Consider the following 24,551-nt stretch of genomic DNA (forward strand, 5'->3'; position numbering starts at 1 on the left):
TCCGTACACCTCGTACACATGCGGCTCCGCTCTGTACACCTCGTACACACACGGCTCCGCTCCGTACACCTCGTACACGCGCGGCTCCGCTCCGTACACCTCGTACACGCGCGGCTCCGCTCCGTACACCTCGTACACACGGCTCCGCTCCGTACACCTCATACACACGCGGCTCCGCTCCGTACACCTGGTACACACGCGGCTCCGCTCCGTACACCTCGTACACACGCGGCTCCGCTCCGTACACCTCGTACACACATGGCTCCGCTCCGTACACCTCGTACACACGCGGCTCCGCTCCGTACACCTCGTACACAAGCGGCTCCGCTCTGTACACCTCGTACACATGCGGCTCCGCTCCGTACACCTCGTACACACGCGGCTCTGCTTCGTACACACACGGCTCCGCTCCGTACACCTCGTACACACACGGCTCCGCTCCGTACACCTCGTACACACATGGCTCCGCTCCGTACACCTCATACACGCGCGGCTCCGCTCCGTACACCTCGTACACGCGCGGCTCCGCTCCGTACACCTCGTACACACGGCTCCGCTCCGTACACCTCATACACACGCGGCTCCGCTCCGTACACCTCGTACACACGCGGCTCTGCTCCGTACACCTCGTACACACGCGGCTCCGCTCCGTACACCTCGTACACACGCGGCTCCGCTCCGTACACCTCGTACACATGCGGCTCCGCTCTGTACACCTCGTACACACACGGCTCCGCTCCGTACACCTCGTACACATGCGGCTCCGCTCTGTACACCTCGTACACGCGCGGCTCTGCTCCGTACACCTCATACACACGCGGCTCCGCTCCGTACACCTCGTACACACGCGGCTCCGCTCCGTACACGCGCGGCTCCGCTCCGTACACCTCGTACACACACAGCTCTGCTCCGTACACCTCGTACACACGCGGCTCCGCTCCATACACCTCGTACACACGCGGCTCTGCTCCGTACACCTCGCACACACGCGGCTCTGCTCCGTACACCTCGTACACACGCGGCTCCGCTCCATACACCTCGTACACACGGCTCTGCTCCGTACACCTCGCACACACGCGGCTCTGCTCCGTACACCTCGTACACACGCGGCTCCGCTCCATACACCTCGTACACACGCGGCTCTGCTCCGTACACCTCGTACACACGCGGCTCCGCTCCGTACACCTCGTACACGCGCGGCTCTGCTACATCCACACTGTAAACCCCTCCTGACCCCACACATAAACTTCAGCTCATCCAGCACCATGACAACCAGCACAGCAGAGTCCTGCATCCACTGAGGCCCCTGATCATGTGACCCCTGACTCCTCCCCTCCTGTGACCTCATCACAGGTCCTGTGGGCACAGAGCAGCCATATATGTGGAGGCGGCTCTGCAGGTGGAGGTATGTGGAGACCCCATTACTGGGCGCAGGGGGCATTAACCCCTTCAGCACAGAGACTCTTTTGGGGTCTTGTGTTGCCCTTTAATAAGAATCATAAGGTTTTTGTTCTGTTTCCTGTAATAGATACATACGACCCAACTATGGAGACAGGAAGGGGGGAAACGTATTGTTCTCATAGTACAGGACCCCTTTACTGGCCCAACAGTGTAATGCCCCCATTATGCCCCTTATGCAGGATGTATGATGCCCCCACACAGTGTAATGCCCCCATTATGCATCTTATGCAGTATGTATGATGCCCCCACACAGTGTAATCCCCCCATTATACCCCTTATGCAGTATGTATGATGCCCCCACACAGTGTAATGCCCCCATTATGCCCCTTATGCAGGATGTATGATGCCCCCACACAGTGTAATGCCCCCATTATGCACCTTATGCAGTATGTATGATGCCCCCACACAGTGTAATCCCCCCATTATACCCCTTATGCAGGATGTATGATGCCCCCACACAGTGTAATGCCCCCATTATGCCCCTTATGCAGGATGTATGATGCCCCCACAGTGTAATGCCCCATTATGCCCCTTATGCAGGATGTATGATGCCCCCACAGTGTAATGCCCCCATTATGCCCCTTATACAGGATGTATGATGCCCCCACATTGTAATGCCCCCATTATGCCCCTTATGCAGGATGTATGATGCCCCCACAGTGTAATGCCCCCACTATGCCCCTTATGCAGGATGTATGATGCCCCCACACAGTGTAATGCCCCCATTATGCCCCTTATACAGTATATGTGATGCCCCCATTATGCCCCTTATACAGGATGTATGATGCCCCCACATTGTAATGCCCCCATTATGCCCCTTATGCAGGATGTATGATGCCCCCACAGTGTAATGCCCCCACTATGCCCCTTATGCAGGATGTATGATGCCCCCACACAGTGTAATGCCCCCATTATGCCCCTTATGCAGTATGTATGATGCCCCCACACAGTTTAATGCCCCCATTATGCCCCTTATGCTGTATGTATGATGCCCCCCACACAGTGTAATGCCCCCATTATTATTATTATTTATTATTATAGAGCCATTTATTCCATGGCGCTTTACATGTGAAAAAGGGGTATAATACAAGAACTATTACAATAATCTTGAACACAGTGTGACAGCGACTGGTACTGGAGGAGCGAGGACCCTGCCCGCGAGGGCTCACAATCTACGAGGGATGGGTGAGGATACAGTAGGTGAGGGTAGAGCTGGTCGTGGAGCGGTGGTTACTGCAGGTTGTAGGCTTGTCGGAAGAGGTGGGTCTTCAGGTTCCTTTTGAAGGTTTCCACGGTAGGCGAGAGTCTGATACGTTGGGGTAGAGAGTTCCAGAGTAGGGGAGAAGCACGGGAGAAATCTTGTATACGGTTGTGGGAGGAGGAGATAAGAGGGGAGTAGAGCAGGAGATCTTGTGAGGATCGGAGGTTGCGTGCAGGTATGTAACGGGAGACTAGGTCAGAGATATATGGAGGAGACAGGTTGTGGATGGCTTTGTATCTCATGGTTAGGGTTTTGAACTGGAGACTCTGAGCAATGGGGAGCCAGTGAAGAGATTAACAGAGAGGAGAGGCCAGGGAATAGCGGGGGGACAGGTTGATTAGTCGAGCAGCAGAGTTTAGGATAGATTGGAAGGGTGCGAGAGTGTTAGAGGGGAGGCCACAGAGCAGGAGGTTCAAGTAGTCAAGGCGGGAGATGATGAGGGCGTGCACTAGTGTTTTTGCAGATTCATGGTTTAGGAATGTGCGGATCCGGGAGATATTTTTGAGTTGGAGTCGGCAGGAAGTGGAAAGGGCTTGGATATGTTGTTTGAAGGAAAGTTCCGAGTCCAGGGTTACCCCAAGGCAGCGAGCTTGAGGGACTGGGGAGAGTGGGCAGCCATTGACGTTGATAGATAGGTCAGTTGGGAGGGTTGAATGAGATGGCGGAAAGATGATGAATTCTGTTTTGTCCATGTTAAGTTTTAGAAATCTAGCAGAGAAGAAGGATGAAATAGCGGACAGACCTTGTGGGATTTTGGTTAGTAAGGAGGTGATATCGGGTCCAGAGAGGTAGATCTGTGTGTCATCAGCATAGAGGTGATAATGAAAGCCATGAGACTCTATGAGCTGTACCAGGCCGAAGGTGTACATGGAGAAGAGCAGGGGTCCTAGAACTGAACCTTGAGGGACACCGACAGATAGGGGGCGAGATGAGGAGGTGGTCTGTGAGTGGAAGACACTGATTGTCCTGTCTGTTAGGTATGAGGAGATCCAGGATGGGGCCAAGTCTGTGATACTGATAGATGAGAGAGTCTGTAGTAAGAGGGAATGGTCCACTGTGTCAAAGGCAGATGACAGGTCTAGGAGGAGGAGGACAGAGTAGTGTCGCTTAGATTTGGCGGTTAGTAGGTCGTTGGTGACTTTAGTCAGTGCAGTTTCAGTAGAATGGTGTGGTCGGAAACCGGATTGTAGGCGGTCAAAGAGGGAGCAGGAGGAGAGGTGGGAGGACAGTTCAGAATCATAGAATGGTAGAGTTGGAAGGGACCTCCTGGGTCATCTGGTCCAACCCCCTGCTCAAAGCAAGATTCACTAGATCATCTCAGACAGATGTCTGTCCAGCCTCTGTTTGAAGACGTCCATTGAAGGGGAACTCACCACCTCTCGTGGCAGCCTGTTCCACTCATTAATCACCCTATCTGTCAAAAAGTTTTTTCTAATATCTAATCTGTGTCTCCTCCCATTTAGTTTCATCCCATTGCTTCTAGTCTTTCCTTGTGCAAATGAGAATAAAGATGATCCTTCTACAATGTGACAGCCCTTGATATATTTGTAGACAGCTATTAAGTCTCCTCTCAGTCTTCTTTTTTGCAAGCTAAACATTCCCAAATCCTGCAACCGTTCCTCATAGGACATGGTTTGCAGACCAGTCACCATTCTGGTCGCTCTTCTCTGAACTTGCTCCAGTTTGTCTATGTCTTTTTTAAAATGTGGTGCCCAAAACTGTACACAGTATTCCAGATGAGGTCTGACCAAAGAGGAGTAAAGACCGATAATGACTTCACGTGATCTAGACTGTATGCTTCTGTTAATACATCCCAGAATTGTATTTGCCTTTTTTGCTGCTGCATCACACTGTTGACTCATGTTCAGTCTATGATCTATTAGTATACCTAAGTCTTTTTCACATGTACTGTTGCTTAGCTCTATTCCTCCCATTCTGTATATGCTTTTTTCATTTTTATTGCCCAGATGTAGGACTTTGCATTTCTCCCTGTTATAAACCATTCTGTTGGTTGCTGCCCACTGCTCCAGTTTATTTAGGTCTTTTTGAATCCTCTCTCTCTCTTCTCTAGTATTAGCTATCCCTCCTAGCTTTGTGTCATCAGCAAATTTAATCAGTTTACCCTCAATTCCTTCATCTAAATCATTGATAAAGATGTTGAACAATACAGGTCCCAGGACGGAGCCCTGTGGTACCCCACTTGAGACATTCATCCAGCTGGATGTGAAGCCATTTACAACCACCCTTTGAGTCCGATCACTAAGCCAGTTATGAATCCACCTAACAGTTGTCTGGTCCATTGCATACTTGGTCATTTTTTCAATAAGGATGGTGTGAGATACTTTGTCAAATGCTTTGCTGAAGTCAGGATATACTATATCTACAGCATTTCCCTGATCCACCCAGTCAGTGATTCTGTCATAGAAGGAAGTTAAGTTAGTCTGACATGACTTGTTAGTTACAAACCCATGCTGACTCTGGTTAATCACTTCATTCTTATCCATGTACTTACATACATGTTGTTTAATAATTTGTTCAAAGATCTTTCCTGGTGTAGAAGTCAGACTCACCGGCCTGTAGTTCCCTGGGTCCACCTTCTTCCCCTTTTTGAAGATAGGAACAACATTTGCTCTTCTCCAGTCTTCTGGGACTTCTCCTGTTCTCCAAGAATTTTCAAAGATTATGGAGAGTGGTTCTAAAATTTCTTCTACGATCTACTTCAGTACTCTGGGGTGTAATTCATCTGGACCTGGAGACTTGAACTCATTTATGTTAGCTAAATATTCCCTCACAATCTTTCTGTTTACAGATAACTTGGATTCCTCTATTCCTTTAAAAGGACAGTGAAGATCAGTTGATGTTACATTTTCTTTCTGAGAGAAAACAGATGCAAAATAGGAATTAAAAAGTTCGGCCTTCTCAACATCCTCTCTTACCATTTCTCCATTTTCATCCTGTAAAAATCCTATAGCATCTTTGACTTTTCTTTTACTTTTGACATACCCCCAAAATCCTTTTTTATTGCTTTTGACATCTCTTGCAAGCCTTAATTCATTGTCAGCTTTAGCTAACCTGATACGTGCCCTGCAGGATCTGCAGACTGCATTATAATCTTCTTTAGATATGCCTCCCTCTTTCCATTTAATAAACATTTCTTTCTTTCTTTTTAGCATGTATTTAAGTTCTGTGTTCATCCATCCTGGTTTCCTTAAATGCTTCCCATTCTTCCTACTTTTCGGGATTGTTAACGATTGTGCTTTGAGAATCTCATTTTTAAAAATTTCCCATCCTTCCTGGACATTTTTGTCCTTAAGGACATCCAGCCATTGGATCCCTCCTATTCTCTTTCTGAGTCTCTTAAAATCTGCCTTTCTAAAATCTAACCTTGAAGTTTGAGTCTTCACATGTCTTCCTCCTCTAGTTATCCAAAATTCTATAATAGCATGATCGCTGCCTCCTAGGGTCCCAGCCACCTTTACCCCCTCAACCATTTCCTCCCTGTTTATAAGGATTAGATCCAAAGTAGCAGATCCCCTTGTTTTCTCCCCTACCTTTTGGAAGATAAAGTTGTCAGCAAGAGAGGATAAGAATTTGCTTGACCTGTTAGTTTTACTTGAGAGAGATTCCCAACAAATGTCTGGATAGTTGAAATCTCCCATGACCACTACGTCATATTTTTTGGAGAACTTGGTCATTTGATACATAAAGAGTTCATCCATATCTTCAGCTTGCCCAGGTGGCCTGTAGTAAATGCCTACAATGGTGTCCTTTCCGTTGTTCTCTCCTTGTATTCTTACCCAAACAGTTTCCACAGAACTCCCAGTCTCTGAAGCTTCAATCTCTGTGCAGATATACGCTTTTCTAACATACAATGCGACACCTCCTCCTCGTTTATCAAGTCTGTTTCTTGCAAATAAGTTGTATCCTTTTAGCCTTTTATTCCAATCATGTGTATCGTCCCACCAAGTTTCAGTGATTCCAATGACATCATATTCCTTTTCCTGCATTAGTAGTTCCAATTCTCCTTGTTTGTTGCCCATGCTTTGTGCATTTGTATAAAAACATTTTAGTTTGTGATTGGTTTCTCTTCCTCCCATATTTTTATTATTTAAATAGTTTTGTCTTTGTTCTTCTTTTCCACTTCCAGTAGCAGAGATCTCAATAGTATTTGTCAGCTGTATGGCTTTTTCTGGCCTTTTGCTTCCCTTCCCACATTGTTCTAGTTTAAAGCTCTTCTGATGAGTGTAGCAAGGCGACTTCCAAATACATGTTTTCCAGTCTTCGTAAGGTGCACCCCATCTCTAGCAAGTAGTCCATCGTATAGGTAATTCATTCCGTGATCCAGAAATCCAAATCCTTGTTGACGGCACCATCGACGTAGCCAGTTGTTCACCTGTAGAATCTTATTCCACCTCATTGTTCCATGGCCATCCACTGGGAGGATGGATGAGAAGACCACCTGCGCTCCCAATTCTTTCACTTTCTTGCCTAAGTCTTCAAAGTCACTGCAGATGGTTTCCAGGTCCTTTCTTGCGGTGTCATTTGTCCCCACATGTATTAGCAGGAATGGGTAGTGATCTGTAGGTCTGAAGAGTCTTGATATCCTGTCACACATCTTTAATTTTTGCTCCTGGAAGACAGCACATTTCTCTTGAGGTTATGTCTGGTCTGCAGATAGCGGCCTCTGTTCCTCTTAACAGGGAATCCCCCATGACCACCACTCTCCGTTTTTTCTTCACAACATTCTTCTTTCTCCATCCAGGAGGATTCTGAGGGCTTACAAGGTTATTCATTGCTGGCAAAGTCTTATTTTGCTGTATTTCTTCATGGTTCTCCTGCGTGAGAGCCTGGTACTGGTTCCTGAGCAGTATGGGTGCTGACTGCCTCTCGAACCTCCTGCGGGTCACATGCTTCCATTCCTCTGTTTCCTCAGGTGCAGTTCGAATTTCTTCTCTTTCTGAATCATGAAGAGATAATTCTGCTCTAAGAATTCTTCACCTTCCTTAATGATTTTCAAGGTAGTTAACCTCTCTTCTAGATTTCGCAACTTTTCCTCCAACAGGGACACAAGCTTGCATTTCTGGCATGTGAAGTTTGGCTTTTCCACTGGCAAGTCTGTGAACATGTAGCAGGATATGTAGCTCACCAAATGGCTCCTGGACTCTTCCATGTTCTTATTGTTAATGTTCTGAAAACAGTGAAAAAAGCTTCAAAAAAAAGCTTCAAAATGGTTTACCGATGTCCTCTTTTCAGCTCCAACAGCCAAAATCCAGTGTTCTTTGAGCTCGCGGAGACTCTTCACTTACCCCAAAATGCAGTGGGACTATGCAAATTATCTCCTCAGGACTCCTCCCCTGGTTTACCGATGTCCTCTTTTCAGCTCCAACAGCCAAAATCCAGTGTTCTTTGAGCTCGTGGAGACTCTTCACTTACCCCAAAATGCAGTGGGACTATGCAAATTATTTCCTCAGGACTCCTCCCCTGGATGGACATGTTGTTCCAGTAGTTTTGAGGCATAGGGGAGAAGTGATATGGGGCGATAGCTAGACACGAAGGATGGGTCAAGGGAGGGCTTTTTGAGGATGGGTGTGATTGAGGCATGTTTGAAGCATGAGGGGAAGACACCAGTTGTTAGTGACAAGTTGAAGAGGTGGGCTAGAGCTGGGATGAAGATGGTGGTAAGGTTTGGGATGAGGTGGGACGGGATTGGGTCAAGTTTACAGGTGGTGAGGTGTGATTTGGAGAGTAAGGAGGAAAGTTGATCTTCAGAAATGGTGGAGAATGTAGTTTTGGAGGAGGGTTGAGTAGGTGTGGGGAGGGGCTGTGGGGGCTTTAGGCAAAAGCTTTGTCTGATGGTGTCAATCTTCTTCTTGAAGAATGAGGCAAAGTCTTCCGCTGAAATAAGAGGAGAGGGAGGAGGCACTGGGGGACGGAGGAGAGAATTGAAGGTGTTGAATAGTTGTTTGGGGTTGTGAGACAGGGAGGATATGAGAGATGTGAAGTATGTTTGTTTTGCTGCAGTGAGTGTGGACTTGAAGATAGTGAGTGACTGTTTGAATGCGATGAAGTGCTCATGGGAGTGGGACCTTTTCCATCTACGCTCAGCAACCCTGGAGGCCCGTTGCAGTTCTTTAGTTAGGCTGGTGTGCCAGGGTTGTCTGTTGATTGTGCGAGCCTTGGTATGTGTGAGGGGGGCGACCAAATCGAGAGCTGCAGCTGTTGTGGTGTTGTATAAAGTGGCAGCAACATCTGCATCATGTAAGGAACTAATGTCTGTAAGAGGGAGGAGGGATTCAGAGAGTGAGTGTAGGTCAAGGTGTTTGAGATTTCTACGAGGGTATGCAAGTTTGTAGAGTGGGGATTGTTGCCCCGGGGAGGAGAGAGAAGAGAATGTGAGTAGGTTGTGGTCAGAAAGAGGGAGAGTTAAGTTAGAGCGGTTAGATAGGGAACAGAGGCAGGTGAAGATGAGGTCCAGCGTGTGGCCGTCTTTGTGGGTGGGTGTGGAAGACCACTGAGTAAGACCAAAGGAGGAAGTGAGGGATAGAAGCTTAGAGGCAGCTGAGAGGGAAGTGTCAATGGGGATGTTAAAGTCGCCCATGAGGATAGTGGGCATGTCAACGGAGAGGAAATGAAGTAGCCAGGTGGTGAAGTGGTCAAACAAAGTAGTGGTTGATCCTGGGGGGCGGTAGATGACAGCCAGTTGGAGGTTGGATGGGGAATAGATGCGCACGCAGTGCACTTCAAAAGAGGGGAGAGTAATTGCTGGCGGCAGTGGGATATGGGTGAAGGAGCAGTTTTCTGAGAGGAGGAAACCTATTCCTCCACCGTGCTTGCCGGTGGGGCAGGGGGCATGGCAGAGGTGGAATCCGCCATACGAAAGTGCAGCAGGAGAGGCTGTGTCGGAGGGGGTGAGCCAGGTTTCAGTGATGCCGAGGAAGGAAAGCTTGTTAGTGATGAAGAGATCGTGAATGTAGGAAAGTTTATTGCAGACAGAGCGAGCATTCCATAGAGCTCCTGTTAGTGGATCTGGGGAAGCGGGGGCTGGGTGGATGGGTATAAGGTTAGAAGGGTTACGAGAGTTTGGGATAGATCGTGGGTAGGAGGTGGAAGTGATTGTAGGGATGTGGTGAGGAGGGCCAGGATTTGGAGAGATGTCGCCGGCAGTAAGGAGGAGCAGAGAAAGCGTTATTAGGTGGGAGCAGGAGAGGGCATGAGGTGGCTGTCTGTGTTTGGAGACAAAGGATTGTATGTTGAGGAATAGCTCTGAGGAAGAGGTGAGGTGGGTGGGCAGAATGGAGGGAGAGATGAAGAGTTCATTACTAGGTGTAGGGATTAGGGGTGGTTGTAAGAAGTGAAGGATTAAGGGGGTGAGAGTGAAAACATTGTTTACTGTGACAAAGTATCCAGTTCCCTTCAGGTTCAATTCAGGATTAATTCAAATTTCAGACACTTCAGCTAATGGACACTTAAGGTGATGGACACAGACTAAAGTCTAAGACTCCTAGTTCACAATATATGGGCTACAGAATGCATTCAGCTGTGAACCAGCGGGGAGTGGTCTGTGCTCATTCTGCTCAGCCGATTAGATTGAACCAGATGCTGTATACTCAAAGACAGAGTAAACAAGGCCTTAAATGAAAGTGGGGGGTGGGTGACGTACCATTAGAGAATAGGAACAGAACGGTATAGAGAAGACCCATTATGCCCCTTATGCAGGATATATGATGCCCCCACACAGTGTAATGCCCCCATTATGCCCCTTATGCAGGATGTATGATGCCCCCACAGTATAATGTTCCCACAGTAGGCGCCTGAGGTCCTGCAGTTGGAATAATCCTTCTGGAGTTGGTTTTCCCTCTGCCTGCTCCCCTCCATGTATACCCTCGAGCATGTATACATGCATGTAGGGGAGCAGGCCTTACTAGATATCGAGGCTTTGTACAGTAATATACAGCATGAGGTGGTATCAGAGGAGTAAGAGATTTCTTGAAATCGAGATCAATAGAGTGTAGTAGACATAATGAATTCATGGAGGATCTTCTAAAATTCACTCTTACTCATAACTTCTTTCTTTTTGACAGAAAGTACTTCCACCAGCTCAGGGGTACTGCGATGGGGAGCCCCTGTGCCCCTCATATGCTAACCTATTCTTGGGCTAATAGGAGGAAACCTCCATATTGTGGGATGATCATAAGTGGTGACATCCATATATTGGGGTATGGTTTAGATATATTCACGACATTTTTATCATCTGGTCAGGGACGAGTGAACAATTTCTTGAATTCATCAGGGAACTCAACATCAATAGAGTCGTCCTTAGATTTACATCGGAGTTTAATTATAACCAGTTGCCTTTCCTGGATGTACTAATCTAGAAAGAACGGGATTGGACCCTAGGGACACTCATCTACCATAAACTTAAAAGCACTAATAAACTATTGAAGTGGGATAGCCACCTCCCCATGTCTCTGAAAAAAAGGAATACCCAAAGGCCAATTTTTAAGGTCTAGAAGGAACTGTTCTAATGTTACAGATTCTAATACACAGGCAATTGACATGAACACCAGATTCATGGGAAAACTGTACCCCCAGTACATTTTGGATTCCGCACGATCGTTTTCAGAAAAACAGGAGAGACAGACGCTCCTCCATACCTAACCAAGAGACCAAGAAAAAGATGGGGTAACACGAGTAATAGGAACTGAGTAACCGTATCTTTAATATCCTAAGAAAACACTAGGATGTACTTACTTATGGCTGACCCGGACGTGAGGGTTCTGTGGGACCTACTCCCACAATAACTTTCAGAAAGGGTCGGACAATTAAGGTCCGTATAATGCATAGTTTCTATAAAAAACCTGCACCCAAGGGGAGTTGGCTAGACAGAAGAATCTGTGGTGGAGTAGACCATGTAAATCTTTCTCTAGTTTCTCCACCAGGATGCTTCAGGACATATGGATAATGACCCTAAATGCTCTCCGGCGTGAAACACCATAACTACGGGCATGCGCAGTCACGGGTACGAATCGGGCGGTAGCAATCACTTTATCTGATATTTCAGTGTAAAGCGCGTCACTTCCGGATATGCACAGTAGGGAATGAACATTATCGGACCTCTAGCTCATGAGAAGTAGCGAGGTGCAGTACGTTATTGTAGACAGACTCCATTCTATATATCCTATGACAATTCACCCCTAGGAATGGGAATGGGTCTCCTAGTCTGGGGAGGGGTTTTGGATAAAGTGGGATATTTATACATGGACACCTGGCTATTAGGCACACTATGCTGAACATCATGGATTATCACCCTGTATCAAGCCTCCTGATGAAGCTGGTGGGGAAACACACTGAGGCGAATTATTGTACCAATCGCTGATTAGTACCATACCCTTTCCTTTATATATACCTTGATACATATTTGGTCCTATTTAATGTATCAGTCTATTTTTTTATATATGAATCAGAGTTAACTAGGGCTTCTGAGGGGGACACACCGGTGAGCGGGGGCGCCATTGTCGATCCCTTACTTTAACCCCCTAAATGCTGCGATCAGTGCGATCGCAGCATTTAGCAAGCAGAGGGACAAAAGCCCTTCTGCTCTTGGATCAGAGACCCCAATCGTTGCCCTGGTGACCCGAAGTCGTCATGACGACATCTGGGTCACCAGGCACCAGCAAGTTTGTTCGATCATGAGCTGTACATGATCAAACTAACTTGTGTCAGTGCGGAACTGACAGTCATGAGGTATAGCAGTGTGCTTGCACTGCTATACCTTATAACTGTGATCAGACTGCTAAGGCCATGACCCCACTATCAGTATTTGGTCAGTATTCGGTCAGTATTTTTTCCATAAAATATCTTTTATTGTGTAAAAGCGCCAAAATATAAAACAACGATATAAATGTGGTACCGCTGTAAAAGTACTGACCAGAAGAATAAAGCTGCCTTATCAATTTTACCACACGTGGAACAGCATAAAAAAATCCCCAAAAAACAATTCCTGAATTTTATGTGTTTGTTTATTCTGCCTCCCAAAAATCGGAACAGAAAGCAATCAAAAAATGTCACGTGCCCGAAAATGGTACCAATAAAAACGTCAAAAATTATAGCTCTCATAATATGGCGATGCAAAAACTATTCTTTGTGAAAAAAAAAAAAAAGCATCATTTAGTGTGTGACAGCAGCCAAACATTAAAAACCGATATAAATCTGGTATCGCTGTAATCGCACCGACCCAAAGAATAAAGTCATCTAAGCACTTATACCGCTGCCTCATTATAGTGAATGGATTCCTCGGGATAGGGTTAGGGTTGTGTTGGGATTAGGATTAGGGTTACCGTTCTGTTGGGGTTGGGATTTTTTCAAAAGTAAAGAAAAAACAAATGATGACGATATGGCGACTAGTGTTGAGCGCAAGTGCTTGCTACTTGAGTTAGCATTGGGTGCTCGAGTATGCACCGAGTATCGCGGGTCCTTGAGTGACATGCTCGAGTCCCTTCTCTGCCCTGACATTATCTGTTGGGAGGCCCCCAAATACATTATATAGTCGACCAAAGCCCCAAAATCAGTGTTTTCATGCATCTTTAGTCTATTGTGTATGGGGGCGTTAAAGTTGACTTAGGCTGCATGCCCACTATGCGTTTTTCAAGCATTTTTGCCACGGAATTTCCTCAGAGAAAACGCTTAAAAAACGCTTGGTAATACGTGCCCCATGGTTCCCAATGATAATCTGCATGTGCTGTGCACATGCTGCGGAAATTTCCGCTGCAGATTACCATTGCGGAAAAATACTCAGCATGTCCATTAATTTTGCGGACACGCAGCGTAATTGCCACCATTGACTTGCATTGAACTGCATATTATGCATTATGTCCGGATGATACCCGGGTTTGGAGAAGAGGCGACTCTCCTCCAGACCCGGGTACCATGGGACCTGTAAAAAAGAAAAAAAAAAAGAATTTAAAATAAAAAATAAAGATTATATTTACCTTCTGATGGTCCCCGGTCTCCTCAGCGATGCGTCCGGTCTGTTGTATGGGTCACGGTGATGTGAAAGGACCTGCCATGACGTCATTTAGTCATGTGACAGGTCACTCGACTGCTGACGTCGGCGGTCGCGTGACCTGTCACATGACTAAATGACGTCATGGCAGGTCCTTTCACACCACCGCGACCGATACAACAGACCGGACGTGGCGATGCCGAGGAGTTGAAAGGACGCAGGAGGTCTGAGCTCCCGCTATCCGGTTCACAATCCTGTACTTACCGGACCCTGAATTTAATTTATGTGCCCTGCAGCACAGCTCCGGAGAAGCGGGGGGGCGGCTGGGCTTCTGAGGAGCCGCTACGGAAAGGGCTCCGGTCCGGTGTGCTCTGTGGACCCCAGCATAGTAAACGCTCTGAGGAGCGGTGGCCATCTTGAGGACTCTTCTAGTGGCGCCGCTGAAGATACCCGCTGGCAATCGGTCTCCCTGTGAAGGGCCTGAGGTGCAGCGGTGAGTGTCCCGCGACCTGTCTGGGGGCTATAGGAAAAAGTGGAGGAGGATAACATAGCGGCCATCTCCAAACACTATAAGGAGAAGTGAAAGCCCAGGAGCATGAGACTTAGTCTATATTTAGTCTTTACATTTATATATGGGGCACAGAGCGACTGAAACATTCTACAAGTAACCAGAAGGCATTATTTTCTTCTACTTTTATTAATTGAAATAGTACCTGTTTATTACTGAAACTTACATACAATTTACAAGAGAAGATATTACTGGTGCACAGCTGCAGTAAAGATATCAGGTGGCAGCATTGCCCAGCTACAGACCTCTGCATAACAATCCAACATAATATATCACTGGAATAAATACAATACAATACCTTGATTATACCGTTATCAAAATGAGCCTGGGGAAGAACTCCAGCATAGCGGAGAAATTGAAAGACTTTGCCAGAGGGGATCCCCAGGAAATCTCTCGATTGAGGAAGGGGCTAACATCCTCGACAGCCAAAATAACAGATCAGCGTAAAAGTCACATATCTGGTTAAAAGGAGGGGGAGGGACACGAAGAGATGACTCTGAAAAAACTTGCTGATCAACTTTTAGAAGCTATCTCCTCTTGTAAGACCTCTCTGACCAGAAAGATAGAGGAGGTTCATTCAGATGTGGGCCTTCTTCGCCAAGAAATGCAAACTATGAGGAAACACGTCACTGTGGCTGAGTCAAGGGTGTCAGAATTGGAAGATAAACAGCTGCCTATTGCTGACAAGTTGACCAGAGTTCCAGCAAACCACCCCCCACGCCTCCTGGAGACCCTCCTAGACCTCTTCTTGCTAGACTGTTGAATTCTAAGGACAGAGATACTACCCTGAGGTTGGCGAGACAAAAAGGTCCTATTAAATACAACAACTCTACAATCTCTATTTTTCCTGATTTTTCTGTGGAACTACAAAAGCAGAGAGCCCAGTTTATGGATGTAAAGAAGAAATTTAAAGACAAAGGGATTGTCTATGCAATGTCTTATCCTGGTTGAATTGTTTCTGGAAATTCTACTATTTTCTTTGCTACCCCGGAGGAGGCATTGGAGTGGCTCCAGTTGCACCCAGAGCCTGGAAAAGGATGACTGACACCTTTTGTGCCGCCGGTCCTGTATTTAATTTTGGGTTTTATGTGGTTTGACGCACCTTTTACATGTGCGGGAGTTCAGATTATGCATCGTCAAAGACTACATAATACCTCACATTGAGATCAGTGATGGTATTCCCCGAAAAGAAGCGTCATAAGGAATGCTTATGCTTAAGCTCATTTCTTTTTCTTTTTTTTGATGGTGTTTAAGGTTGTTGTTTATAAGTTAAATGCTGTCAGAATGCTTAATTCCTTTTGCTTTGTTTTCATGCAATATAATCTTCTGAGACCCATTGGGGGGGGATAGATCAGCCTGGTGGGCTTTATCAGTATATAAAAGCGATAGAGTTGGATGGTTATGTTAAACAGGAGATAACGGTTATGAGCAGTACTTGTGTAAGGACTACTTGCTTTTACCCCTCATATTTATCCCTATCTTCTTTTTTTGGGTAAATGGTGTCGCAACTGAAATGTATGACATGGAATATAAGAGGCCTTAAATCCTGTAAAAAGAGGGTTAAAGTATTCTTGCAAATCAATAATTTTTTTCTACGGTGTCTGTGCAAACAAAAAAGCTTTTAGAAAAGCCTCAAACTTCTGTGTGTGAATCAGACGTGAGATCTAACGAGATTGAAGATTACAGTCCGGGGAAGACGGGAAACATTCATATAGACAAACGGTGGTGATGTAGTCAGTGACGGACTGTGGCCAAATATGTTTACAGAGCTGTAGTAGAAGATGAAGATGTCATCCTCATCATGAAGTAGTTATTTCTCATGTCACGTGTAATGAATATCTCCTGCTTTATTGCTAATGCCGATTCCAATGTCCGTAAAAGACACGAGAATTAGCAATAAGGAAAATGAGTCTGCGAGAAACGGATTGAGCTGCAGACACTGAGGAAGAGACGGTTTGTTGTCTGTGGCCTAAAATATATAGGTTTTATTACTAGATGTAAAGAAGAAAAGTAAATACTGTAAAATAATAAATCTCATGTTTTCCTTATTATGTCCAGTAATTGTATTGCACAGGATTTTTATGATGTTACATCGGATCATCTTCTTCTCATTCAGGTCTCTACAATATCGGATCCTCTCAGTGAAGATCTTCTGCATAAGAGAATTTTCCTGATTTACCCATCAACGATGGATATGGACAGAGACAAGATGGCGGAGAGGATATTACACCTCACCTTGGAGATCCTCTTCCGGCTTACTGGAGAGGTGAGAGATTCTGATGACGTCACATTACATCATTCTTATCTATGGGAATAACAGATGGACAGAACTGGAGAGGTGAGGACTCTGGAAATGTCTGGAGGGAGATTTATTAATGTGTCTCTCCATAACCAGGATTACACAGTAGTGAAGAAGACCTCTAGTGAGTGCTGTCAGGACCCTGTGTCTGAGGGATGGGGAAGACCACTGAGCCCAATCACAGGGCCCCCACGTCACCCCCTGATACATGAGGACATCAATGACCAGAAGATCCTAGAACTCACCTACAAGATGATTGAGCTGCTGACTGGAGAGGTGACACTGCTGGGAATGTTGGGACATTATACAGTAACGCTATGGAGGGATCGGGGAGATAACTGTATCATTGTATGTGTCAGGTTCCTATAAGATGTCAGGATGTCGCTGTCTATTTCTCCATGGGGGAGTGGGAGTATTTAGAAGAACACAAAGATCTGTACAAGGATGTCATGATGGAGGTTCCCCAGCCCCTCACATCACCAGGTAATAGACAGGACTAAATACACACGGCCTATAATTATCTGTATGTAAAGAATGAATTCAGTCCCTGTATGTGTTTCCTCCAGATCTATCCAGTAAGAGGACAACACCAGAGAGATGTCCCCGTCCTCTTCTTCCCCAGGACTGTAAACAAGAAGATCCCAATGTTCCTCAGGATCATCAGGTAGATGGAGAGAAGGTGTCATGAGATCTCCCCTATGATGTGTAGACGGCTGTGAAGGTCTTGTCCTCAGTCTTGTTTTATCCACCAGTATTATATGTTTTATACTTGTGTAATGAGAACGGTGGAGATGGCAGGATTAGAGCTGATCATAGATGGGACTTCTCCATCTGTCTGTGACTTTTATTATATTTGTTTCAGGGTGAAGATCTGACCCATATTAATACTACAGAGACATATGTGAGGGGTGATGAGCGGTGTAAAGAGGAGATTCCTACATATGACTACCCAGGTGAGTAGTGACCACTAAATGCAGAGAAGTCACAGATTCTTCTCAGTCACCGGCTGTGGCTGCTTCATCGGTGGTGTGGTCCGGCCGTATCACAATCGTGTGTGCACCATTTTGCCTCTAGACCACAACATTCTCCTCCACCAAAAACGAATCCAATGACTTTGGGCATTGAAAGCCCTTTTCTATAGAACTTACAATCTGGAGGATCCACCTACTCCCTGTGATTAGGAGACGCTGTCTGTTACCTGCCCAGATCTGTAAACTATAAAGCCAGATGACAGCGTATGTAGAATGTGCTGACAAGTGAGAAAATCACTTGAAGAAAAATATTATGATGGGACTGTAAGAGAAAGCGGAGGGTAATGATGCTGCTGGCTTCCTAGAACCCTTATATCTTATTGGATGAATCTGCCTTCTCTCCCTTCTGTGCTGCTGAATGTGCTCATATGGTCCCTACAAGACCAGGTCCAGTCTTTTTGACCAAACTTCACTTTTATGATCGACAACATTAAATGTGCAGTGAGGCCAAGTGTGAATTTCTGTACAATAACAGCAGAGTTTCCCTTTATCCTGACTTTTCAATTTCTTTTAAAACCGACTAACTTCAAACAGGATAACGATAAACTATACAGAAAACATTACACCTGTGCCACGATATATCTCTAAGCTGTGCGTGGCTGATGGCTGTAATATACATTTATTCACGCCTGCAGGAGATGTGTTGGCTCCAGCCCTGGTTTCATGGATTCACTCCACGTCATAAATTCCATTATGTTTTCCATCCTAAGGAATTCAGATTACTGCACAATCTCTCCTGAAATGGGGGGGGGGGGGCAGTGACATACATTGTCTTTGGAGGTTTAGGATGTTTTTTTATTCTATGCCTTTTTTGGCCTTCCTCACTTATGTGAGTCTGTAACTCCCTGGTATCTTTTTTTAAAAAAAGGTCTCCATTGCCTCTTCCAAATGCGTGAGATCTAAATTTAAGACACCTCAGCTCTGCACTATTATACAAAGTTCTCTTTAAATGTCTAATATTTGTTCTTGAAACTCATCTGACAGAAAATATTGGCCCTTACGATAGTTTAGATTGCCAAGAGCCCCCGAGCCCCATACTCCAATTACCCCAGAGAGGTTTCACCACTAGTTACTCACTACTTACTGATGGAGACTGTTGAGTTGGATCATTTCAGTAGATGTGTTATTGTCTATACTCACAGTTTTGACTATAGTAGTTACTGCCCAAAATACTCTGATTTAACCCCTTCCCGCAGACAGTTTTGTGTTAATAATCAGGCTCCATTTTCAAATCTGACGTTTGTCACTTTATGTGGTGATAACTTTGGAATTCTTCACAAAGGATAATAGGAAACAAATGGACCTTACAAATTATTTTCCAACTTCTCTTGAATCCTATATACGGTTGTACACTACTGTCTGGGCACATGGCAGGTTAAGAAGGGAAGGAGCGACATTTAGCTATTTGAATGCAGAACTTGGTGGAATAGTTTACAGACACAATGTATTGGGGACACTGTTCGTGGTCACCTGGCAGCTCAGAAGATAGCTACCACGAAGAGGCTTGGTGCTATCTACTTCGTTTTCCTGATCCGAGGGATTCTCTTGCTCATCACCCTCTAACCCCTCTACATGGATCTGGAGTTAAACAGAGACCACGGTGTTATCTGCTGTTCTGCGGAGTGAGATGGGAAGAAGAATAGTCAGGTAGCCGGGTCAGAACCGGGAGGGCAGAGAAAATACAAAATCAGAAGACACAAGAGTAGTCCCTAAACGGGCCGGGGTCACAACAGGAAACAAATACACAAGCCGGGAGCTGAGCACAGAGGACTGAACCAGAGGAGAACAAGGCTGTATCTGGCAGCTTACGACAATATGCTTCCAGCTTTAGTAGGGTGCGGTGCTTTCCAACTGGCTGAAGTAGGGAGCAGATTACTTCAGCTGGACAACACATACAACCATACTGCCAGACTTGATGGTACTACAGCTCCCAGGCACCCTAATCTTAGTGGCTCAAAAGAGCCTGCGCCACCCAGAGCTTCTGGCTCCTATGTCTCCTCCATCACCAGCGCCGCCTGCAGAATGAATAAGGCGGCTCCTGGTGACAGAAGCAGACATCGCAGGAGCAGGTCCCAGAGGAGATGGGACACACCATTTGCAGAAGCCCTAATATGACAAAATGTCAGAAAACCAGAGCAGTGCGAATCCCCTAAAGTGACTCCATTTTGGAAATTATTACCCTCGGTGAATTAATGTATAGCAGTAGTGACTATATTGACTACACTGGCACTTTCCGTAAATTAGCACACAGTGGATGTTGGAGAGTGAAAATTGCACATTTGCCATTTTATTGCCCAACACACACACACACACACACACACACACACACACACACACACACACACACACACACACACACACACACACACACACACACAAAATTTTGGCACACTGCAAGGGTCAGAAGTGAGGGGGAGATCTAACTTTGGGAGAGCGGATATTGCTGGATTGGTTTATGGAAGCCATGTTGCTTTACAAGAGCCTTTCAGCCACTAATAATGGGGAAACCTCTGTTTTTCCACTGACAGATGATGGATCTGAGTGGGGACTTGTTTGTTTGATAGATGAATAGCCGTTTTTATTGGTTTTATTTTTGCCTGCATAACATTTTTTGGTGGCTTTTTATCTCATACTGTACCCGGCCACGCTTTGCTGTGGCTCAGTCTGGTTAAATGGAAAAGAAAGAAAAGAGAGATATACTCACGAAATGAACACTATGGTAAACGACACAGCTCAATTCCAACGCAATGTCACACAAAATAATTCAGTTAAATCAAAATAAAAATAAATCTAAATCTATGAAAATTCAATTTAACAATGCAATCAGAAACATTGAAATTGAATCGTAAAATATTTAGTATAGCCTGTGTTGCTTTTACGTCCAATAGATGTATTTATATGTATATATCTATATAAATAAAAATGTATCAGATGGGTCAATGCTGGCGCTGTTGACAGTTGTGCCCATCAGGCAGGCATGGTGGCAGCCTGTACCCTATGACCCCTGCAGTCCTGTACTCTGTACAGGTCACTAAAGAGGTCAGTACTTGCTGTCAGGTGTCACAATCGAGACGGTCATGTCAGGGATTGCTAGTTATGCAGTTCCCTAGTACAGAGGGAATGTGACAGGAGGGGGCACAGAGATGAAGGCAGGCGGCAGAGGAGGAGGGGGTGATCCGCTTGACATGTCCTGAGCCGGTACCGGACAGCTCCCGCCGGTGACGCAGTGGGATTTGCACTCACTCACTATCTGCCCACTGCTGCGAAGCTTGGGCCCTGCTCAGCACCCAGAGAGGAGGCCGCGGCCTGCGCCTCTCCATGCAGCCTCCCTCCCTCCTCCACTTGTTGTTGCGCAGTCAGAAATAAGACTTACCTGCCGGAGAAGAAGCCGCAGCAGCGGTGCCGGAGAGCAGAGGCAGCCACCTCTCAGGCAGTGGTGGTGATGAGCAGCAGTGTGTTTCGGCCTCGAACAGACGGTCTCCTCATTCCCTTTCCACCACGACCCGAAAGGAGCAGAGCACAGGTAGCTTCTGGGGCGTATGAAGGACAGGGAGAATGCCAGGCGGCCAGGGAGAGTCAGCCTGGGACTGAGCTCGTAACACCCCCGTCTCTGTTGCTTTTACGTCCAACAGCTGGTATATAAAAACATAATAAGTATATAAAAACATGCGTGTATTCAAATGCAACGTTGTGTCAAAATTTGAAAGCAATCGGTGAAGAACTTTTAGAGATTTAAGATTTTGAACAAACATTTACATTTTTCTTTCTATAGATTTGGGAGGCAGAATGAACAAACAGTTCAACACTGGTTCATGCTATGAAATTTTCTATTAGACTGTGAACTGTCATTGTCTTGGTGAAAAATTAATTTTTTTTCCAGAATTTAACATTTTTATTGACAATTTAAGAAGAAATGTTCAAAAATGTAAATTTCAATGATATTTTACTCAAAAATTATACTTGGTTTTATTCTTGGCAGATGACTGTACCAGGAGATCAGAGGGACAGGTGACATCTTCAATTTTTAAATCGGATGATCTTGAAATCCCACAGGATACAATTGAAGTGAACACCATTACTCCAGATATACCATCATCCCTTCACAGCAAAGATCTGTCATCTGATCCTTTGAAACAGATCCTGTCTTCTGACTCATTACCGACTGCTAAGGAAAGTCAAAGTCACAAAATAAGCATTAAAAAAAGTACTGCTCCTAAAACAAATAAGCCATTTTCACATTCAGAATATGGAAATAGTTTTACCCTCGAAAAGTCTTTTGTTGAACATCAAAAAATTCACACAGCGGAGAATAGATTTTCTTTTTCTAAGTGTGGGGAATATTTTAACCAGAAATCAGATCTTGTTAGACACCATAGAAGTCACACAGGGGAGAAGCCTATTTCATGTTCAGAATGTGGGAAATGTTTTACAGAGAAGTCACGTCTTATCAGACATCAACGAATTCACACAGGGGAGAAGCCTTTTTTATGTTCAGAATGTGGGAAATGTTTTAACCGGAAAGTGCATCTTGAGTACCACCAGAGAACCCACACAGGAGAGAAGCCTTTTTCATGTTCAGAATGTGGGAAATGTTTTGTAAATAAATCAAATCTTGTTGCACATCAGAGAACCCACACAGGGGAGAAGCCTTTTTCCTGTTCAGAATGTGGGAAATATTTTACACTGAAATCAAATTTTGTTAATCACCAAAGAACTCACACAGGAGAGAAACCTTTTTCATGTTCAGAATGTGGGAAATGTTTTATCCAGAAATTCAATCTTGTTATACACCAAAGAACTCACACAGGGGAGAAGCCTTTTTCATGTTTAGAATGTGGGAAATGTTTTAACCACAAATCAGATTTGGTTAAGCACCAGAGAACTCACTCAGGGGAGAAGCCTTTTTCATGTTCAGAATGTGGGAAATGTTTTAACAGGAAAGTGTATCTTGATGGCCACCAGAGAACCCACACAGGGGAGAAGCCTTTTTCCTGTTCTCAATGTGGGAAATGTTTTAATTGGAAAGCGCATCTTGTTAGACACCAGAACAGTCACACAGGGAAGAAGCCTCTTTCAAGTTCTTAATGTGGGAAATGTTTTACTTGGAAATCAACTCTTAATGAACATCAGCAAAGTCACACAGGGGAGAAGCCTTTTTATGTTCAGAATGTTGGAAATGTATGAACCAAAAAATGTATCTTATTAAATGGGTTGCCTTGTTTAACCTCATTAAAATAAAAACACTCATACTCCACTTCGTGCCAGCAGTGTCGGGACTCGCGTTCCTGGGGCTCACGTGAGGTTGTTATGTCATGTAAGCCCTGCTCACAATCAGTGCCGGCTTCACTGTTCCTGCCTTCGGACATATTGAACATCATCAAGAAGCCAGGGCTGCAACTGCTTTCTGACTTCCTCGTTATGTTTGATTTGTCCTAAGGTGAGGACAGTGACGCCAGCACTGGTTGGGCGCAGGGCTCTCTTGACATAATGCCCCAGGAACGCATGTGCTGACACAGCTGGAACGGCATCAGCATGAGAGGTTTGTATAAGTGTTTTGTTTTAATATTACCAAACATGAGGAATGAGAAGGGATTGTCAAGTAGTGGACAACCCTTTTAAATATCAAAAATCCCACACAGAGACAAGCCATTATCATACCTGGAGTGTGAATAAGGAATTACTGGAAAATCGTATTTTGTTGACCATCAAAAAACTATATATGTTAAATAATAAGGTGCCGATAGATAGCTTAATATAAATGGTGAATATCAAGACCAACCTGTACGTATGAGTTCAATAGGGCTTGCTTCACTTAGAAGATAGAATATGTAGAGAAGTTCTTGTATCCGATGATACGGAGTAGTGGTCAGTAGTCCAACAGTGATTTCCACAAGTGTATAGTTATAGAGTCAGTTCCATTTTAAGCATACAATAATCCCGGGTGGGGGGGGGGGGGTTAAGTGAGTAGTCTTAATGCTTATTGCACTGAGTTACAATTGTAGGTTTGCTCCGTCCCATCCTGGTCGTTATATGGAAGCGTGATAGAGAAAATTGATAGCCGCAGTTATGCACTGGGCTAACCACGATGTGAATAAAAGCTCCAAACTTGTGGTGCCAACGTAGAGCAGCTGGCCGGTCAGGCTGGTCCAGTCTTCCCACAAAGTTGACACCGCCGTGAACTGCAGTGACGTTACTAGCCACGTAGAGCCACGTCCTCCTCCAGTTGTGTTAGCTTTTATAGAAGGCGATCGATAGTGACTGACTGATCTCTTAATTACTGACATTTAATTGCCCACCAATGCAAATCGATCTATTTCGCTATTAAGTCCCGCGGGCATACGGGTGTTTAATTCAAAAATCCCTTCTTGGCCCCCTCTCTAGTGTTTTCTTACTTTTTCTACTCCCCAGAAAGAACTACCTTTTAGTTTCCCATCATGTACCAGTTTATAATGTTTGGGTAACGGGTGTCCTGTATATTTACGTGTAATCTTGCGTTCTTATATTCTTAAACAATTCCCTTTTTCTTCCCATGTATAATTCATCACAGGGATATCTAGTGCAATAAATTATACCTTTGCTCCGACATGTTATATGATTTTTAGTGTTGAGCGAGTTTGTTCTGTCCGAGTATGCTCGTGCCGAGCTCTGAGTATTTACAGCTGCTCGGTGATATGGTTGAATCGCTCCCGTGTGCATGATTTGCAACTGTTTGACAGTTTTTATTACATGTGAGGAATGTCTATTTCTTACACATTCCTCACATGTAATAAAACTGTCAAACAGTTGCAAATCATGCACACGGGAGCGATTCAACCATATCACCGAGCAGCTGTAAATACTCGGAGCTCGGCCCGAGCATACTCGGAACAGAACATACTCGCTCAACCCTAATGATTTTTCATAGTAAAATTTCCCTCTATTGCAGTGAA

General features: G+C 45.1%; 1 protein-coding gene across 1 annotated transcript; it reads left to right on the top strand.

The window, feature by feature from the left end:
• The first annotated feature begins 1,344 nt into the window (after positions 1-1,344).
• On the top strand, positions 1,345-23,527 carry LOC141204979 (uncharacterized). Its single transcript, XM_073664022.1, has 7 exons — positions 1,345-1,405; positions 16,409-16,558; positions 16,688-16,867; positions 16,951-17,074; positions 17,158-17,255; positions 17,454-17,544; positions 21,602-23,527. The coding sequence occupies exons 2-7, from the start codon at positions 16,481-16,483 to the stop codon at positions 22,705-22,707; spliced, it is 1,677 nt and encodes a 558-aa protein (XP_073520123.1). The 5' UTR covers positions 1,345-1,405; positions 16,409-16,480; the 3' UTR covers positions 22,708-23,527.
• The last annotated feature ends 1,024 nt before the right edge of the window (positions 23,528-24,551 follow it).

Source organism: Phyllobates terribilis, unplaced genomic scaffold (genome assembly GCF_046119375.1).
Source record: "Phyllobates terribilis strain yellow unplaced genomic scaffold, ASM4611937v1 Scaffold_136__1_contigs__length_4911898, whole genome shotgun sequence".
In the NCBI taxonomy this organism is placed as follows: Eukaryota; Metazoa; Chordata; class Amphibia; order Anura; family Dendrobatidae; genus Phyllobates; species Phyllobates terribilis.

What these genes read in the sequence shown, in the direction of transcription:
- LOC141204979 (XM_073664022.1), top strand. Translation starts at nt 16,481, where the DNA reads ATGGATATGGACAGAGACAAGATGGCGGAGAGGATATTACACCTCACC. An exon ending in ATGTTCCTCAGGATCATCAG is followed by an intron (nt 17,256 to 17,453) that starts GTAGATGGAGAG and finishes TATTTGTTTCAG; the next exon opens with GGTGAAGATCTGACCCATAT. An exon ending in TCCTACATATGACTACCCAG is followed by an intron (nt 17,545 to 21,601) that starts GTGAGTAGTGAC and finishes TATTCTTGGCAG; the next exon opens with ATGACTGTACCAGGAGATCA.